This window comes from Dreissena polymorpha, chromosome 5 (genome assembly GCF_020536995.1).
Source record: "Dreissena polymorpha isolate Duluth1 chromosome 5, UMN_Dpol_1.0, whole genome shotgun sequence".
NCBI lineage: Eukaryota > Metazoa > Mollusca > Bivalvia > Myida > Dreissenidae > Dreissena > Dreissena polymorpha.
The window spans coordinates 109,180,976-109,200,091 of NC_068359.1; the positions used below are offsets into that span (position 1 = coordinate 109,180,976).

The 19,116-nt window shown below is 34.2% G+C and overlaps 1 protein-coding gene across 1 annotated transcript; it reads right to left on the reverse strand.

Annotated features, from left to right (window-relative positions):
• Window positions 1–6,211: 6,211 nt before the first annotated feature.
• LOC127830958 (uncharacterized) lies at window positions 6,212–17,591 on the reverse strand. The gene is made up of 4 exons (XM_052355909.1): window positions 17,552–17,591; window positions 12,906–13,068; window positions 11,833–11,986; window positions 6,212–6,506 (listed from the first exon to the last, which is right to left on the reverse strand). Exons 2-4 carry the CDS (start codon window positions 13,041–13,043, stop codon window positions 6,439–6,441), a joined length of 360 nt encoding a protein of 119 aa, XP_052211869.1. The 5' UTR covers window positions 13,044–13,068; window positions 17,552–17,591; the 3' UTR covers window positions 6,212–6,438.
• Window positions 17,592–19,116: the final 1,525 nt, after the last annotated feature.

Consider the following 19,116-nt stretch of genomic DNA (forward strand, 5'->3'; position numbering starts at 1 on the left):
ACAAACTCAAGTGCGGGCACAATCATTTAAAATTAACATATTGAATACGATATTCTAACAGAAATTACACAACCAACTAAGTGTACATACCATGTTTGATATTTCGTTCGATTGTTAGATTTCAGCATATACATGTATAAGGTCATTACGCTATTAGTTAACTTATCCATATGTTCGTGGGCGAACTCGGATAGTCAAGTGCTCATACGATTGAGCTCATATGGCCCGGCTATGTGCTCATACCTACTTTCGAGAATCATCATGAAAGTATTGCCATACTTAATGAACAAGAATGTGACCCGCCTCCCAGTTTCGCTCAATGGGTCAAGTTACCCACGGGTACTACTTCCCCGTACCCCTAAACTTTTTTTTCGTACCAAAAATGTTTCGTACGCAATTTTTTTTTCGTACCAATTTTTTTTCGTAACCAAAATTTTCGTACCCAAATTTTTTATCGTACCCAAATGTTCGTATCAACATACACAATTGTGGTGATATAGATAAACTTAAATTGATGTTTTATATCCATCCTCTTAAAAAGCATCGTCACACCAGTACTACCAGTACTTTGATTTTCTCAGTTCTCGTGCACCGTCATAGAAATGTCATTATCTGACGGTATGGCGAATCTATATAGAATTAAATGAAACGAGTTAGCAGCTCACGTCCTTCTTGTAAGGGCATTGTTATGTCACTGGGTATTAGTTTTAAATGTAACGTTCTGAGTTTCTTCTTGGCTGATCTTAAAACTTTCAGAGATATCGAAACGAAACTTCATATGTAAATATATTTCATTGACGTGCTTGAAAACCACTACTATTGCCAAACTGTGCGAAACAAAACAAATGCACGACGCACGACACAATACAAGTGTACACAAAATATTCCACAAACTGTAGAAAACTGAGATCATCGCAATGGCACGGTCAGTGCAAAGAAAAAGCAAAAAAAAAACGCATTTCTCAGGTATACTTTTACTAAGTTTCAATAGTATTTACGTGTAACGACCAACTTTGCTGGAATAATATCACGATACACTTAAGTAAAATGGACATTTGATAACCTTTTAGTCCCAATAAATGTAACGTACATCTCTTTTTCCATTAATGTTTAATTAAGTACAATAGTAAAAAAAGCACAACCCTGTCAAAAAATGTATATAAATTATTTTAAATGATATTATCTCTTTAAAATGTATTTGATTTTGCATTTTTTGAGTACAAACCATATATAAAAATAAAATATTATTGAATATAACAGTAAACAACTGCTTTGAATAAAATAAGCAAAGCTTACGATTGGCATTTGTCTTGAAGGATTTTATTTGTGAATGCATGTTTGTCGAGCCCGTTCGTTATAGCTACCACTATGGCCGAGTGTGTGCGTATGCAGCTTGTTCGGACTTTTACTTTGTCATATTTTGCGCAATTTTTATATAACTTAAAGGGACCTTTTTATCGTTTTGGTAAACAAAATGTCTCAGATTCGCAATTTTCGTTGTAGTTATACTATTTTTGAGGAAACAGTGATACTGAACATTTCCCATGCTCTAAAATATCCATTATACTCAGTATGCATCTTTTGACAATTTAAAAACCTGAAAAATATATAATGTTGCAACGCGAAACGATTGAATCATTTGGAGAGTTCTGTTATTGTCGTTATATTTTGTGACACTACGAGGATTGCTTATTGGCGTCGCACTGAGGTGCGGCGACTAGTATGTAATACGTTTTTTTTCGCTTATGGGAGGAGAAGTTATTTTACGGATCAATGTATATATTTGTGTTGTCAGAATATCTTGCATAGTGGTGATTTTTGTGTAAATTATTGTAAATAAGTACTGCATCTGTGCCTATTACATTTACTACAACATTTATTGCCAATAATGCAAAGCTAATTCTTTTAATTCATAACTGATCACGGGGACTGGGCAATAATAAAATATCACAGGGACTGGGCAATTACGCGAACCGGTGAACTTTCTGGTTTTGTATAAAAACAAAACTTCTTTGTTCCACTATCATAGCAACCACATAGTTAGTAATAAAGGCGCTATAGAGCGCGTAGCGCGACACATATTATTAATTGTAATAATGAGTCTTGATAAAGGAAGCAGCCGCTTATCAATGAGGAGCACAATCACAGCACCCCAGTCTCATTACTATCAAGTCCTCCTACAGCTTTTTTTTTAAGAACAACATATAGAATCCGCAGGCCTGACCCGCATCTTGCCAGTGGTATGGACCCTTTGGTATGGACATTTAACCCCGCTCACTATCCAGCGTGTTAACTTCCGGATTTACATTTAAACCGACTATTAATAGCTTATTAATATGTTAGTTAGAAGGTGATTTTTCAAGCGGTTCCGTAGTGTAGTGGTTACACGCTCGCTTTACACGTGAGAGGCTCAAGGTTCGATTCACAGGAGAATCAAATTGTTTTATTTGTGTTCTATGTTAACTTTTAGTTTTGATGTAGACATTTTAGATTAAATAAATGTGCTTTTTTATTGTAAATTTTTTTTGTTTTTATTATGCCCATGAAATTTATGTGTGAGAGGGTGGGGGGGGGGGGGGGGGGGGTCGTAAACACATTAACAATTTCACAGTGGTTTCATATCAATGAGTACTCAACCCCTATCGTAAATGAGCAACGTAAGAATAAGTTCAGAATCATCTCCCCTTGAAGTTGAGAAAAATATGAAATTACGCTTACAAGATGAAGCAGATTTTTAAAAACCTACACAGTTTTGTTCCATTAATGAAAACTGCACACGGATGCCAGTAAAAAAAAAGGAAACCAATGTAAATAAAATGAATTATGAAATATTTTGGGGTTACAACACAAAATCATAGATAATGGTTATTTGGGGGTTATAACACAACATCATAGATAATGGTTATTTGGGGGTTATAACACAAAATCATAGATAATGATTATACCAGTATCTTTTTCTATTTTGTTTAAAATAATCGGCCAATATATTAATATTTACAGTAGAAAAAAATCGTTCCATGTAACTTCATTGAGTGCCTTTTACACTGAAATTCCCGACGCCCTTGATGCTTTGCATCAATACTTATCTTGTATAAAGTATGAAATGCATCATTCATTGTATGAGCACGTTCGGCCGAGTGGTCTATGCGCTGGATTTTTACTCCAGGGGTCAGTGGTTCGAGCCCAGTTGAGGGTTACTTTTATTTATTAATTGAATTAACTTTGTTCATGTTCTTCCTGGAGCTTTTAGATTTAATGTTTACATTTACCAATATAAAGCATTTAATGACAAACTTCAATACATGTCAAAATCTGTGAAAAGGTCCCTTTAAAGCAAATGTTCATCATCTTGAAACGTTAAATCCACCTCCCTGCTTCAAAGTTAAAGATCACTTATAATAGTCTATTTTTATTATGTTGCTTTTTTTAATTACCACCTCGAGGAGTCGGCATGTCTCGCTTGAAACCCGTCTCCCTATATCAAAAGGCAAGGTCACACTTAAAGGTCAACAGTCAATGTCGCCAAAACACATCTTGTTCCGCTTGTAATTTTGTCATTCATCGTGCAGTTTTTTTTAATAATTTACCACAAATGTTCACCATCATGAAAAGTCATGTCGCATTCGAACCCCGTTAAGGTCAAACGTAGAGGTTACAGGTAAAAATTTGCCATAAAGAGCTAAACCGGATTGTTATTTCGTCATTCATTGTGTAATTTTTTTAAATACCTTACCACAAATGCCCACTATGAAGAGGCGGTGTGTCAAAGATAAAGGTAACACTAAGATGTCAAGTTCAAATTTAGCCGTTTAACAGCTTGTTCTCATTCATCATGCAATTTACATATTATTTGGTATTCATGTCCATCGTGTGAAGGCGTTGAGGCGCTTGTACAATCCGTATCCCCTACTCAAAAGTAAAGGTCAAGGTCAAAATTAAGTGTCAAACTTTAAATTTGCCTAAAACAGCTTTTTCCTACTGTAATTTCATCATTCATGACGTAATTTTATATATAATTTACCATTTAAGTTCACCATTTTAGACTGCGTGTCATGTGTGTAGTGGATTGATTGATTTTTTTTTTGATACTGGTTCTTCTCAGGAAACGGACTCGACAGTGTCCATATCTGCTCTTAATACTCGAAAAAGCGGTTGGCAGTTAACAGAGATAGATAGATGTGTTACAACCTTCTTACATTTAAGGCCAAGGTCACACAATTAGGTAAAAGGTTAAACTTGGCTACACGACAGCTTTTAGACTAATTTCGTTAGTTATTGTATAATTTTTATCACATTACATTCAAATGTAACTGATTAAAATGTTGACTAAAATATTTGGTTCATTTATGGATAATCAATATGCGAAATCGGTAAAAAATATATAGCGTTTTACCGCTTTTCTTCGACATTTTGGGAAATAATTGTATTACAAATAAGTGTTTATAATTTGCTTTGAAATATTTCGGCATGCGTTGCGAAATGGTAACGCACTTGCTTATGTTAAACGACGTCCCAGATTAAAATCAGGAAGAAATCAATACTACTTAACATATTATAGATGTATTGGTAAACATATCAAATGAGATTTAACAAAAACACGAAAATCTGTGTAAAGTCTCTTTAACATATGATGTCACGTGAATCAATCTTTTAGTTATATTGGCTAGGCATAGTTCATATGTTGGCATTATTATCATGTGATATGTGTGCATGACTGATCACAAGTACCATGCAATTATAATTATACCCGATGGGATTTTTGCCTCGATCTATTCAGAAGAAACTGTTACTTTATAAAGGTTACGATCACAATTTACTTGTTTCTCGTATTCTGTGCTGCATGTTTTCATCTAACCGGTAATGACGATAATATACGTTTTTGTTATCAATATTTTTCAATTAGAAGTTAATTTAGTGTTTGTTGCATATTTATCGAATGCTTTTCTGCACATTTTTCGGGGACCGTAAACTTTGGTGGAAAAATGTTTACGCCTTACACCTGTAGTGGTGTAGTAGATGGTATATGACTGTTTTAAAACAGTTTTGGGCTATGTTTTAATGATAAAAATTATGTGTAAATGTGACAAAGCTATTTGAAAGATGATTACATAATATATCGCTTTGGTTGTAAAATCAAAAAAAATACCATTAAAGATAATCAAAACCAAAAAGCTAATTAAGCTTTGTGTTTGACGCGTGGTCAAGAAAGCTCTTTGCTTGCCTTAAAGGGGCCTTTTCACAGATTTTGGCAAGTATTGAAAATTGTTATTAAATGGTTTATATTGATATATGTAACCATTGGATCTTAAAAGCTCCAGTAAAGAACACGAATTAAATTAAAGAAAGAAAACAGTAGCCCTCAACTTGGCTCGAACCAATGACTTCTGGAGTAAAAGTGTATCGTTAAACCACTTGGCCAACCGTGCTCATACAATGAGCTCCGTTCTTATAAAGTGAGTGATGTATTTTATACTTTACATAAGCAATCCTCGTAGTATCAGAAAATATAACGCCAAAACAACTGAACTCTCCAAATTATTCAATCGTTTCACGTTGCAACGCTTTATAATTTTCAGGTTTTTAAATCGTCAAAAGATGCATAATGATAAAATGGTTATAAGCAAGGTACATTTTGTAAATGTTCAGTATTACTGTTTCCTCAGTATTATAACTCCAACGACAATTTGCGAATCTGAAACATTTTTTTTATTTGTCAATTTACCAAAACGTGAAAAGGCCCTTTTAAATAAATGACCAATGGACGAGGATTCTCTTCTGGCTGGGATAAGGTGGGGTAGACAGGAAAGCACACGACTTATTTCTTGTATACTTATTTATTTAATTCAATTAACTTACCCAGTTTAAAAATGAAAAACTTTTATATGTAATTATGATAAAAAAAATTATTAGAAGTTAATTGATTAATACGTATAATTACAATATAAAGAAATACATTTAATTTATCAGTAGTGCGAATGGTGACACATAAGGCAAATCTTTCCTGTTTCCGTGTTCAGTGATGTTATGGTTTTCAAATATACACGGTACACATGTATTGATCTTTCTTATAGACGTTCTTCGCCCTCACCAATTACGGATAAAATACTTCTACAATTTCTATAATCGCCCGAGGATGTATTTTAAATGGATAAACCTGGCATTTGCCGTCAAGGGACGAGTCGTTCGCGTCAAATAAATCGGGTTCACAAAAGAAATAATAAATTGAATTGTTCTCACTATGGTCGACCTTTGGTGAATTTCGAATGTCAATCCCAAAGGACCGCTGTCGTTCTAATTTGATTGATTTCACGGTAATTGGTGCCAATACCATACCAATAGATGTCCGTATGAAAGAAGTTGCAGCCGAATGATATGATACTACATGTATTTAAATAGCCGCGTGGTTCCCGGCCTGCAGGATGACGACTGAGCGAGTTACTAGCGCCGGCGGGCAACCAGCCAGGGCGCGGCCGGACACACCTTCCATAGACAGAGGGCAACACCACCTGAAAACAAACAATATATTAAAAGTTGTAGCTTGCTGTCAACTTTAATTTTAGACCGTGAATACGAGCATCCTGCTATTGTTTAAGGTAGATTCTACTATTCAACAAGACAGCTGGTTTGGAGGATGTGTATTCTAACGTTTAGTTGCACAGAACTGGGGGCCGTTTCATAAACGATCGTACGACAATTTTAACTTACGAGAGAATTTTGTAATCTTAATTGCTTGTCAAATATATAGGGCGCTTAAGATGCTTATGTAATTAATTAAGTACAGAAAATTTATAATCATATGATATGGTCTTTAGAAATTATGTATCTTCGAAAAATCTGTCGTATCGTAAATGTGTACTACGATGTTTATTGAAACGGTCCCCGGGTTAGTATCAGCCAGGCCATGTTAATGCTCTGTAAGGACAATCACGTATAACTTACCATTGGACATGTAAAAAGCTTGTTTTAACACAATAATGACCCGTTTATATATGAGCATGAAAGTCTATGAATGCAGTGATACCTCATACGTTTTGATAAATAGATTTTTTACTCGAAATAACCTATTTTACTTACAAGCCTATTTCAAATACAGTTTAAAGATACATTTGGTTAATATCTCGAATTTTCAGAAATGCTCATGAAGCTTTTTAAAATTGGTTCTTACATCACATTTTTACACTTATATTTAGTATAATCCAACCAGAAAATTACGATTGATTGTGTGTATGTTATAATCTTACTTATAAGTAAAATTAAACTAAATTTGTGTGGATAACTGGCATGAAAACGCTGTGAATTAATTATCTTGTATGTACTGTTAATCTATTTTTCCGGTCTGTTTGGTAGGTTTTCGAAAATCCACATCGTCGCTGGACATAAAAACTAGTTTGGATGGCTTTATACTTGAAATATAAAGATAATAACTAAAACAATATATTTTTTTTGTTTCAAGATTGTGGACTTAAATTCGTTTGTTCATTTACTATAAAACACTGCTATGATGACTTCTTCGATGTGATCAAATACTTGATAATTCACATATGGTTACCAATCCGAAACACAGCAGCAAATCAGCAAATCATATGTTTTATAAGGGAACAAAAAACATATTAATCCATACAGGTTAGTTTCAGGTTCACGTGTGAGAGATAGATTAGATGTTCAAAATACCTAAATACCACGGGAATATATGAGTCGTGTTCTGAAAAAACTGGGCATAATGCATGTGCGTAAAGTGTCGTCCCAGATTAGCCTGTGCAGTTCGCACAGGCTAATCAGGGACGACACTTTCCGCCTCAATTTCATTTTTGATAAGAAGAGACTTCATTTAAACGAAAAATGTCATACAAGCGGAAAGTGTCGTCCCTGATTAGCCTGTGCGGACTACACAGGCTTATATGGGACGACACTTTACGCACATGCATTATGCCTAGTTTGTTCTTAGAACACGACTCATATATTCTATATTAGGCTTCCCTTTTATTTTTGCACCAATGTGATCCACGTGTGTTTATCTAAACACTGTAATACCGTATTTCAAGGATAAAAATCAGTTCCTACATAATTTTGTAAGAACATATCAATATGAACACCTCAAAACATAAATACTTATGATACGTATTTCAAAAAGTCATACATATCAATCGCAATAGATCATACAGCACATTTATATACAATGTCAATTAAGTCATACGGTAATGATGTTACTTAGCCGTTTGATTTTAAGGATAAAACATAAATAAATATAAATGTGTGCGTACAAATTTCAATTACACGAGGTCTAATTCAATTTAAGTCATGTTCTTTTACATTAATTTGGTGATGCTTAAATTGTACAATTAACCAAAATTAGTCGCTCTTCAATAAATTCAAACAATATGGACATACGTGCCACAAAATTAATGCACACAAAAGAAACATAAATGCGACAATAAAACAAGTTACTGTTCAATCCGTACTTCAAATCACATCCAAAAATCATATTTTGATATGTACGCTGCGAAAATACAATATTTTATTGCGTGTATAAAAGTCAGTGTTGTTATTTTAACGTCTTCGAGTTTAAGAAAAATTAAACCAATTCCTCACAATGAATGCTTCAGAATAGCAGCGTTGTATTTGTGTTAAAAATATATACATATAGTCAATTTATTCTTAAAAACGTACTTACAGATATACTTAAAGCCACTTTCTAAGTAGTATAAACGTACATTATCACGAAGTAAATAAGAATCAAGTCATGTTTCCCTTAATTCTCAATTTTAAAGCCTGCCGTTGAATAGATCTCTCAATTTGCCATACCTATAATGCTTTGCATAATTATGAAATCAAAAATATTAATTTGGTTTTCAAAAGGGGACGTTTAAATCCGTAGGATGTTTTCCACCATTGTTTTACAAATAGTGGTTATTACTAGTATACAGCTGTTAATGTTTAAGTAATTAATGTTTAAGAAAATTTGTAAGGATATAAGCTTGACATTTTTAGCTTGGCCTTTTTCGGCACACTAAAACGGTATTTTTTAAAATACTTTTAACGGTCCACGGCCGTTCGTGGCATCACTAAAATCTACTACGTTTCCATAAAAACATACACATATTACGTTTGCCATGAGTGTGTATAAGGGGAAGCTGACAATATGACTGCTTTGGATATCCCTAATGTCTCCCTAGGAAAGACGTGCGGTGTGCGAGATCTACACGCCAACTGCAAAAGACATAATTGTACGTTGGACAGCTCCCCGGCTTCGCAGATGAAGGGTTGATTCGATTAAGACAACATGGCGAAGACTCTCTTGGGGCCATTAGCATTTTGCAACGATTGTAACACTATGTTTCGGAGAGCCATATTGAAATCATTAGGATATTGGAAGAAGAAACGTCCTTCTATGTAATATTTTATTATTCACAAAAGTTAAGTAATTTTTTATTGTTTATATATAAAAAAGAGACATTGATTGACACTCAGTATTTGATCCGAACTATTTTTTGGGTAATATAAGTTGTGTTAAAACAGATGACTGGGGTGATAAAGGTCACGAAATATTGATATCGACGAACATGGCTTTTGCGACGCCACCATAATTACATTAACTATGATATATGCTTTAACATTTTATGGCAACCATGCTTACTTTATTATGTAAGTATGTCTTTAAGCTACTACGTCTGGGGAGCCATTAATGGATTACAAAACGAAAGTCACCCATGATGGATAACTGCGGGGCTCTCCACGCTTTAGCGGTAAAGTTGATGAACAAGTAATGCTTTCAGAGTAGTTCTTTGATATAAGATAAGTTAAAATTTATATTTAAAAAAATATATTCATAATGATATCCAGGGTACCGTTTTACTAAGCTACTTACGCAATTCGTAGACTTACGGACATATTTTAAATTCAGTATAGGTCCTTCAAATTCTTGCTACATTGACATATGGTATGTTTTAATGAAATTCGTAAAATAATGTTACATTGCAGGTAAAAATAAATGTGCATCAATCTGAAATAAATGACATTCAATTATTTTAACATATGTGCGTAAGTCTAAGACTTGCGTAAGTTACTTAGTAAAACGGTACCCTGGGTACATGGTTAGTGTGTGAAAATAGTTTCCTTCTCCATCAGGCACATCTAACCGCACACATTTACAATTGGGAAAAGGTCCCAATTACCAAAATAAATGGTCAAATTCAATGCATTGCAAACGAAAATGATGTTATGTTGTATATGAGTTGACGTAATTCATTTTGTGTGTTTACAACTTACAAAACAGTCAGTCTGTCTCAAATGCAATATTAACATGAATCATTAGCGCTATTTTCTCTTTGAAAGTCAACACAATCTGCTCGTCATATTCATCAGTTTCCACTATACCAAGCTAAACGTTATCGACAGATCTTAGCATTTCGCTTGATTTCCCAGTTTAATAATAAACGGTTGATTACTATGAACCGCTAGGCAGGGAAGGTGGGTTTAACACTAACTACTACGTCATGGATGTACGTATCACTCCCTCGTTTGCATCAACAAAATCCTCGCCTACAACACGGGGCGTATATTGACCTAAGAGTCCGTGCCTACAATAACGGCGTCTACCATCAGATATACATTTTGAATGCGGCATGTCTTGACCTTTGATTTTGCCCATTTATGCCTAGTGGACTTTCCCATCCTTCAAAATTGGATCAATTTATTTCCAAAATTAGGGATGTCTAGTTTATTTATTTTTTTATTTAGAATATTTCTTACAGAAATTCCTTTAAGCAAACAGCGCAGACCCTGGGTCTAGGCTGTTTGCCAAGGCCTTTTTTCTAAACGCTAGGCATAAATGGGTTAATGTATATTATTTAACTAGTTATACGTGTTACAGAGATAATCTTGATTAATTCAACGAAACATTTCATTTCAAAAGACGATACGCTTGCATTCCCGAATAATAATTAAAATAAACCAATACTTTTTCATTTTATTAGTGTTAATATCATAGAAAACACTAATATAGTGTCTCTACACCATTGGGACGTCATACACATACAAAACACTATGATGTTTGTTAATTATTTTCAATGAATTTGGTTCAGACTCGATACGTTTGTGTTATAATCAGCAATAAATCTATTCCTCACAGCAAAATGTACATTAAAATGGAATTGTTTTGATTTGATTGCCGAATTTGGACATGAAATGTTATGAGGGTATAATACGGTTTAGCCGTCATTGTTCATTCTCAGAATGCTTCAAATAGAACATTAAAAAGGGACTGGCATAGATTGATGAATATCGTGCAATGATGTTATATTTTTATACTCATAATAAGACCATATGCAAAGCAGTAAATTATATTTTACAAAAAGGTTCATATGGGACCATATAAAAATGCGATATGATTGAATATAAACTTTATTCCCAATTTTATTAAATTTAAAGCAAATAATCAAGGCGATACATGATAAAAATGGCATTATATTGTATAATATAATATTATAAGCTTTCCTCATTACTTGAACGTTAATGTAAAACAAATCAGAAGGGATACATGTCGCCATCAGTGTTTCAGTATACATGGCCTTTCCCAAAATATGTCCGAACTTAAAAACTCAATTATCCAGTCATATGTTGTCTTATTTTTATTGGTTCCGTTGTTTTATTATATTGGGATTATTAACACGTTGTGTTTTTACATCGTTCATTTTCAATAGCGACTAACGAGGTTACGTTTTTTTTTTAAATTAATTTAGTTTAAAATGACCATAGCTGAGAAAAATACTCTCGGATATCATTTGACCTGCAAAAAAAAAATATGACAATGAAAAGAAGACGAACAACGCCTACCTCCACGTGTCTGCGTTCTGAATGGACTGAATCTCTTCTGAGGCAAAACGCGCACGATGCCGTTTTCAGCGTCTGAGTCCTCGAACGACTTGACGTACTGTTTCTCCTCCGTAATTGCAAGTGCCTCTCGGAGATCTTTGAGTAGCTGTGCTCGCTGCAACGGAAAAAAATATGCGCACGGGTCTTTGTTTAAACATATCTATTTGATTTCAATATTTGCACCAGAAGCCATAACTCATTTATGCCTAGCGTCTAGAAAAAAGGCCTTGGCAAACAGCGTAGACCCAGATGAGACGCCGTATGATGCGGCGTCTCATCAGGGTCTACGCTGTTTGCTTAAAGGCATTTCCGTAAGAAATATTATAAATATAGAAATAAATATACTAGATATCCCTAATTATGGAAATAAAGTGATCCAATTTAGAAGGATGGGAGAGTCCACTAGGCACAAATGGGTTAAAACTAATGGCAATACACTCGAGTCCTGTGTAGAACCAGTTGGAAGCGAACATATTCGAGAACGCTGTCAGAGTGATCTCCTGATGGCTATGCAAGTACCGTATCCATTATCCTTTCGCGATTTCACACTTGTGTCGTGTGTATGTTTAGTGTGGTTGCCGGAGTTAAAACAATCGCATGATGGTTTAGATAAGGAAGTCAAGTTTAGCCGAAAATTTCTTAAAAGAAGTAATGAATTACTTGATAAGTTACCAAACAAATATACCGGTTCTGAAATGGTAACAGTAACAGTTTTTTTTTCCATGTTTGATGGAATTACAAAAAGTGATTGAATTAACAATATATACTCAGTATAACGAAATTAACCCCTTTATGCCTAGCGTCTAAAAAAAGACCTTGGCCAACAGCGTAGACCCAGATGAGACGCCGCATAATGCGGCGTCTCATCAGGGTCTGCGCTGTTTGCTCAAAGGAATTTCTGTTAGAAATATTCAAAATATAGAAATAAATATAATAGACATCCCTTATTTTGGAAATAAATTGATCCAATTTAGAAGGATGGGAGAGTCCACTAGGCATAAATGGGTTAAGGGACCAGCCTTCGGTGCTCTGACCTGTGGTGTAGCGAGGGCTGCGGTGTCTTCCAGTGAGTAAAATGTGTCGAGGGGCGCGGAGGTACACAGTCCCAGCATCGTGAGCACGCACAAGGCCACAAACAGCGTCCAGTAGTTGGGAAAGGGGGAGGTCGTCATTGTGGGCGTGCTTCTTGTGGAATGTCTGCGAACAATGGTGGAAAATGCTTAACATGTTCCGGACAAAACCTCCCTTTTACTCAACCGTTAAATTTGAATAGATTGACAAGAGATCCCCCGTTATATTAACCCATTTATGCCTAGCGTCTAGAAAAAAGGCCTTAGCAAACAGCGTAGACTCAGATCTGGGTCTGCGCTGTTTGCTTGAAGGAATTTCTGTAAGAAATATTCTTAATATAGAAATGAATATACTAGACATCCCTTATTTTGGAAATAAATGGACCCCATTTAGAAGGGGGACAGTAATGTTGGAATAAATGGGTTAAATATTGCTTGCATTAAAAGAACTATGAAAATACACAAACTTATGAGCAATTCACTATTTGGCACTGTTCCTATTTTTCCTAGAGGCTACAGAATATGTATTGGGGTGTGGGATGAGTTGTGTAATCACGTTTGGTGCTGTTGTAGTTTTGTTATTGTGGTTGTTGTTTTCTATTATAATTATTGTAGAATAATTTAAATATGACAGTGCTGTGATAAATATATTGAATGCCGTTTTCAAAAAGTGTGACCAAGTCCGTGTATATCCGATGTCAAAATTCCACCTGTGAAATACATTATAGTGTATGTTCTTCCTCATGATTGTAGGTACGATGTCAACATCTTGTTTCTTACGATATGCGTTGATTATGAACGATCCACAATCTTCACATAGTTAAACATACGTTTGCACTATTGAACCATTTTGTATTGAAAGTATTGAAAGTATGTTATTCTGAATATCAATACTTAGGTGAGCAATGGCGGGTGTTTCCAACCCGAGTACTTTCATTCACACATGTAGTACATGTCATTCATGTTCTTAGCAGTTTATTTAGTTTTATATAAATTCAATATCTTTATTTTTAATTAATCAACTATATACCCATCACAACTGCAGCATGGTTATGTGGTATTTATTTGTGCAAACGTTAGTTCCCTTCCATGAGAAGTTGTGTTTAATTGTTTCACTGTGAAACTAAAACATTTTATTTCAATTTATCGAAGTCTATATACTCTACGTTTGTATGTTTCTTCCGACGTTATTTTATTTTAAATTGTTTTTAAAATCAAGTATGACTAGAAATTGGTATTTTCTTTTTTATCGAATGGAGAAAACAAAGCTTATGTGCATTTATTTTATTTTCCAACTTGTTTTCCCTCATTTACTTTCATGAAAACATATATAATGCATATATGTATACATATATAACAATTCTTTTTTGTTAATCAATATGTATATTCATACGAGTGAAATTTGTAATAAAATGGTTATAAAAATGTGGAAAAAATAGGTCTGGTCACTGAATGTCTGAGAATCCTTAATTCCTCGCTAAAACTTTGATTGTTCGTGCAAAGCACCATGACGATAGGAAATCTGCGAAGTCTAAAACGAAAATCTATATGTATAACAGTTATAAAACCTAAATATAAAATGCATATGTATTTCAGAGATTGATTGTAGCATCAATCAGCAAGCATGCTTCATCATTCAATCAGGCAATGTTTTTCTAAAATACTGAACAAGTCTCTGAAGACCATTGTGCTATGGGCATACACGCCATATTAATAATTGTAATGGATTATTACATTAATAAAGTTAAAACTCACTTAAAATCTCGCAACGATCAAATTTATCTGATTTAGTATTTTTTTTTCATTTATGATAGGAACAAACGCCTATCCTTGATGGCAGTTTAAAATAGTACCAATCTATCAGATATTAGTTTATTGATATAATAATTATATGGTGTTGTCTAAAAAAATCCTTTATTGGTAATTATAATACTATACCTGTAGAATCCAATTTATTTAAATAAAAAGATGTGCTTTGAGAAACACTTAGTTTTTCGTATAAAGCTACTGACAATCAGTAACCGATATTTCGTTAAACGCTTGTTATTTCTATTTAAAAGATTACTACACCTTTCACGTTTAAAACAATTAACTCAGTTAATATTCAGCGTTGCAATCCGTTTGTGGGAAGTATAAGTCTGTGAGACGAGTGTCGGCGACAGCTGGGGATCTACCTGCCTGTCACCTCATAAGCGCCGCGTCACAGGCGGCTCTGGGCACTCATCAAGCGGGCAAAGAGCTTAACTGCCCCCCTGCGGCAGGCCTGTGACGCGACGTCTTACCAGATAGACAGTGCGATGCTCAGACAAGGCCAACTCTTTTTGTAACGTAATTTAACTACCGACGTGTAACGCAAACCATAACAAAGTCATTCACGAGTTAAGCTCATTTTAATTCCCGTTTAAACTTTCGAACTACTTAACCTAATGTTGGTTTTTTTTAATGTATCACAATTTATCGTCCAGAAAATTGGCTTAATTTTCCAATAATGTACTCAGTTTCGAATGAGCTGAGGTCAATCCCCAAAATGTGTGTCATTTTTGTTCTGTAAAGCCGAGACAAGTATGCATGAACGTATGTCCGCAACGAAATTGAACGAGCTCGATCCCGACAACGCTAAATGACGCTAAATCCGAATTTTACATGATATGTGTGTGAATGTCCAAGAGTTTATTTACAGGTCATCGCTGCGTCTTCAAGACCACATTATGATTTTGCTGACCTCTTACATGATATTCAAGAGAGTTTATGAAAATATATCCACTTTGCGTAGATACTAGGATGGGAAATACATAAGAATTTCTTCATTTAATAAGCATGTGTCTTTGTTAAATAAAGTCCATGTATACTGCACGACTAAGCTCCACGCAACGTGAACTTTTGTCACCGATTTCATACGTATTATTCTTCTAATGATTTATTCTTATACCTTAAGATATCGACACAAAATGCAAGAAAAACTGTCTTTTGTGCACTAAAGATTTTTGCAAATGTATTTCAATAACTTGAGATAATTGTAAAAATATAGTTCTTAACGGTGTGTTTACATTCTGTCCAGCCCGTGTGTAAATCCGTGAAAACCCCGTTGATATTGCACCCTGAATAAGTGCATTTGGTAAGTGACCCTGTACTGCATTCTCGACAGGTAAGGTTGACGTATGAATGTTGAATGACGTATGATAAATTTGACATATGATGTAGGACATTTGCACCTTCGGACATTTGCTGTGAAGAATTTTAGAATTTGAGAATATGAGTGAAGGGGCAAATGTCCACCTTGAGAAATTGAGTGAAGAGGAAAATGTCCACATTGAGAATTTAGCGAAGGGGCAAATGTCCGTTGAGTCTAGATTTCATGAAGGGGCAAATGTCCGAAGGGGCAAATTTCAGTATACCGATACACGACGTAACATTTTGTGTCCGCATCAAAGAACTAGAGGTACTTGTTGAAATGCATACACATAGAACATGTGTGTTACTTGTGGTTAATACATATTTTTATAGAGACTTATTTTAATAGCTTTTTAAATATCTAAAATCTAAACGAACAAATAATCAAAGAATACATAAATCAAGATCGAGTTACACAAATAAAACCGAACATCCGGCAATACACACTTCTTAATTCGTTATACTTTATTACGATCGTATATGACCTTTACATTTACATACATATATGAAGTAATATTCCGATCAAATAAAATAAAGATACTGTCATATATATTCAGTATACCGTGCTCAACATAATCAAACTGATTTTCTCATTATTGACACGCCGTACTGTACTAGTATTATACAACCTTATATATATGTACGTTATTTTTTTACGACTAAATCAAACTGGATGAAGCGTACACAGTGCATTAAAAATATCAACTCAACCCAAACTTATAAAAGCAAAAGGCTTTGTAAGTAAGAATTTTCTATACAATACGTGGTCGTAAGATGTTTAACTTTGAGTTTGCAGGATATTCCAACTGACAATATACGACAAAAAAAGTATTGTTGTACAAAATATTTTTATTAGGTCATATCTTCTGAGAAAATACCCAATTTAATGCGACATATGTCATCTTTCGATCTGCTTCTCGACAAGAGTTAAATAATATCTTCTTATTATTGGAATTATTCATATGCATTACATCTACATCTTCTACATGAATAATGATACGGTTAAAATTATAATATTGACATCAGTTTCATTAACAGCAACAGCAGCACCGTCAGCATATCATTATTATTATTATTTATATTATTATTATTATTATTATTATTATTATTATTATTATTATTATTATTATTATTATTATTATTATTATTATTATTATTATTATTATTATTATTATTATTATTATTATTATTATTATTATTATTATTATTATTGCTGTTGTTGTTGTTATAAATTATTATTATTTATATTATTGTCATTATATTATTATCATTATTATTATTAGCATTATTATTGTTATAATTTCTTTAATGAAACATAAACATGATCGTCCTAAGCACCATTTAACCGGTCATACAAATATACTTATGAGTAACAACGCATTTAAACTTTAATTATTCATAAAAATATATTCATATAATTAAATACAATAATTTCTTACCGTGATTGCGAATCCCGTTTCGGTAACCGTTTCCAATAGATCGACTTTTTCAACTACCGGCGCATACAGATTCCGCTAACATTTATACCCATTCCCACTTATCGAAATATCAAAAAGCGACAATAATTTTGTAAATGATCGCCAATAAAGCGTTTCTATCATCCACTGCAGCCGGTCTCTGGTGGGTTGAGGGGATTAAATATATTTGCTAATTGCAGTGTTAACTAGCAGTGAACGCTTCTGCACCTGGACCCGGTGGCTTCACCACGACTCGTCTATGTTTTTGACAGCTTTCAGAGTAATTGGAGACGGATTCGACGACATGACTGCATCTTTCTGATGTCCGTTGAGTCATCCGCGCCGGATCATTGACAGCTCCATCCCAATTTGGAGTTACCCTGTGCGGCGCAAATGCGCGCGTAACCACTTACCCATGATTGGATTCTAATTGGTCAGGATAAATACAAAGTCGTGATCGTAAATTCACGCGATTGTCGGCGCGATTCCGACATTTGTGGTTTCCGTGGTTACCGGAGACCTACCCGCATGAGTATGCATATGTTCCTTAGTAACAAACAGTAATTTTTACCCAAAGGGGTGTAATGGTGATCGTGTGTGTGAATACAATTACAGTACAATATTAGAATGTATATTTCCGTATCGGTATTTCAGTCTGCGTCATTCTTGGAATAGCAACAACGTCCTACGTAGACATCCTACTTATATGTATTTTTTTTATAGATTTATAGCTGTATTAAATTGTTTAGGCCAGGGACTTTTTTTACACGAAACATGTTTATTCCGAGAACTGGTAAAAACAACTGCGTCATCATCATTGAATAAGTCATAATTGTGTTCAATGAATTATACATCTATGAGTTTACATTAGCCCAGGCAATAAACAGCAAATCCTTTGCTCGAGTAGGGCTAAGTCCGTCGATAAGATTAAAACTGTTAACCCTTTTCCCATCTTGGTCCTTTTGTAGTCAATTGGAAAATTAAATAAAATTAAAGACTTTCTTAATATATTCAAGTTCGTAACTCGCATGCTGTTCTGGTTTAATGCTTGTTGCATACGGCCATTTAACTTTGCTTATGGGTAACGGGTGATGTTAGCTCGATTGCATTAAATACCAAAGGCTTATTTAGGCACTGTCGATTCCGTTTTTAAGATTGAACAAGTACTTGGTGTCTTAAAGGGACCTTTTATCAGATTTTGACAGATATTGAAGTTTGTCATTAAATGCGTTATATTGATAAATGTAAAAGGTCACGCGAGATGTGTATCGTGTTATTTCTTATTATAAACATATCCACACGCTAACCACATGTGAGTTTTACCAGAAAAAAAAAACAAAAGCACAAGTGAATACTTATACATACATTTCCACTATAAAAAGAAGTTTTATTGCAATTAGGCTGCAATGAGCAGCACTCACTCAATATCAATATTGACATCCTGCACAGCTATTTTGCCTTCAGCTGAAGAAAACATCGAACTTGTTAAGAAAAAAGAAGTGAATATACAATAACAAAAAGGATGAATACAAGCAACAAAAATATCG

Excerpts from the sequence above, each read along its gene's own strand:
- LOC127830958 (XM_052355909.1), bottom strand. The coding sequence starts at position 13,043 with ATGACGACCTCCCCCTTTCCCAACTACTGGACGCTGTTTGTGGCCTTG. Across the intron at positions 11,987-12,905 it reads CAGCCCTCGCTACACCACAG|CGAGCACAGCTACTCAAAGA; the intron begins GTCAGAGCACCG and ends TTTCCGTTGCAG. Across the intron at positions 6,507-11,832 it reads CAGAACGCAGACACGTGGAG|GTGGTGTTGCCCTCTGTCTA; the intron begins GTAGGCGTTGTT and ends GTTTGTTTTCAG.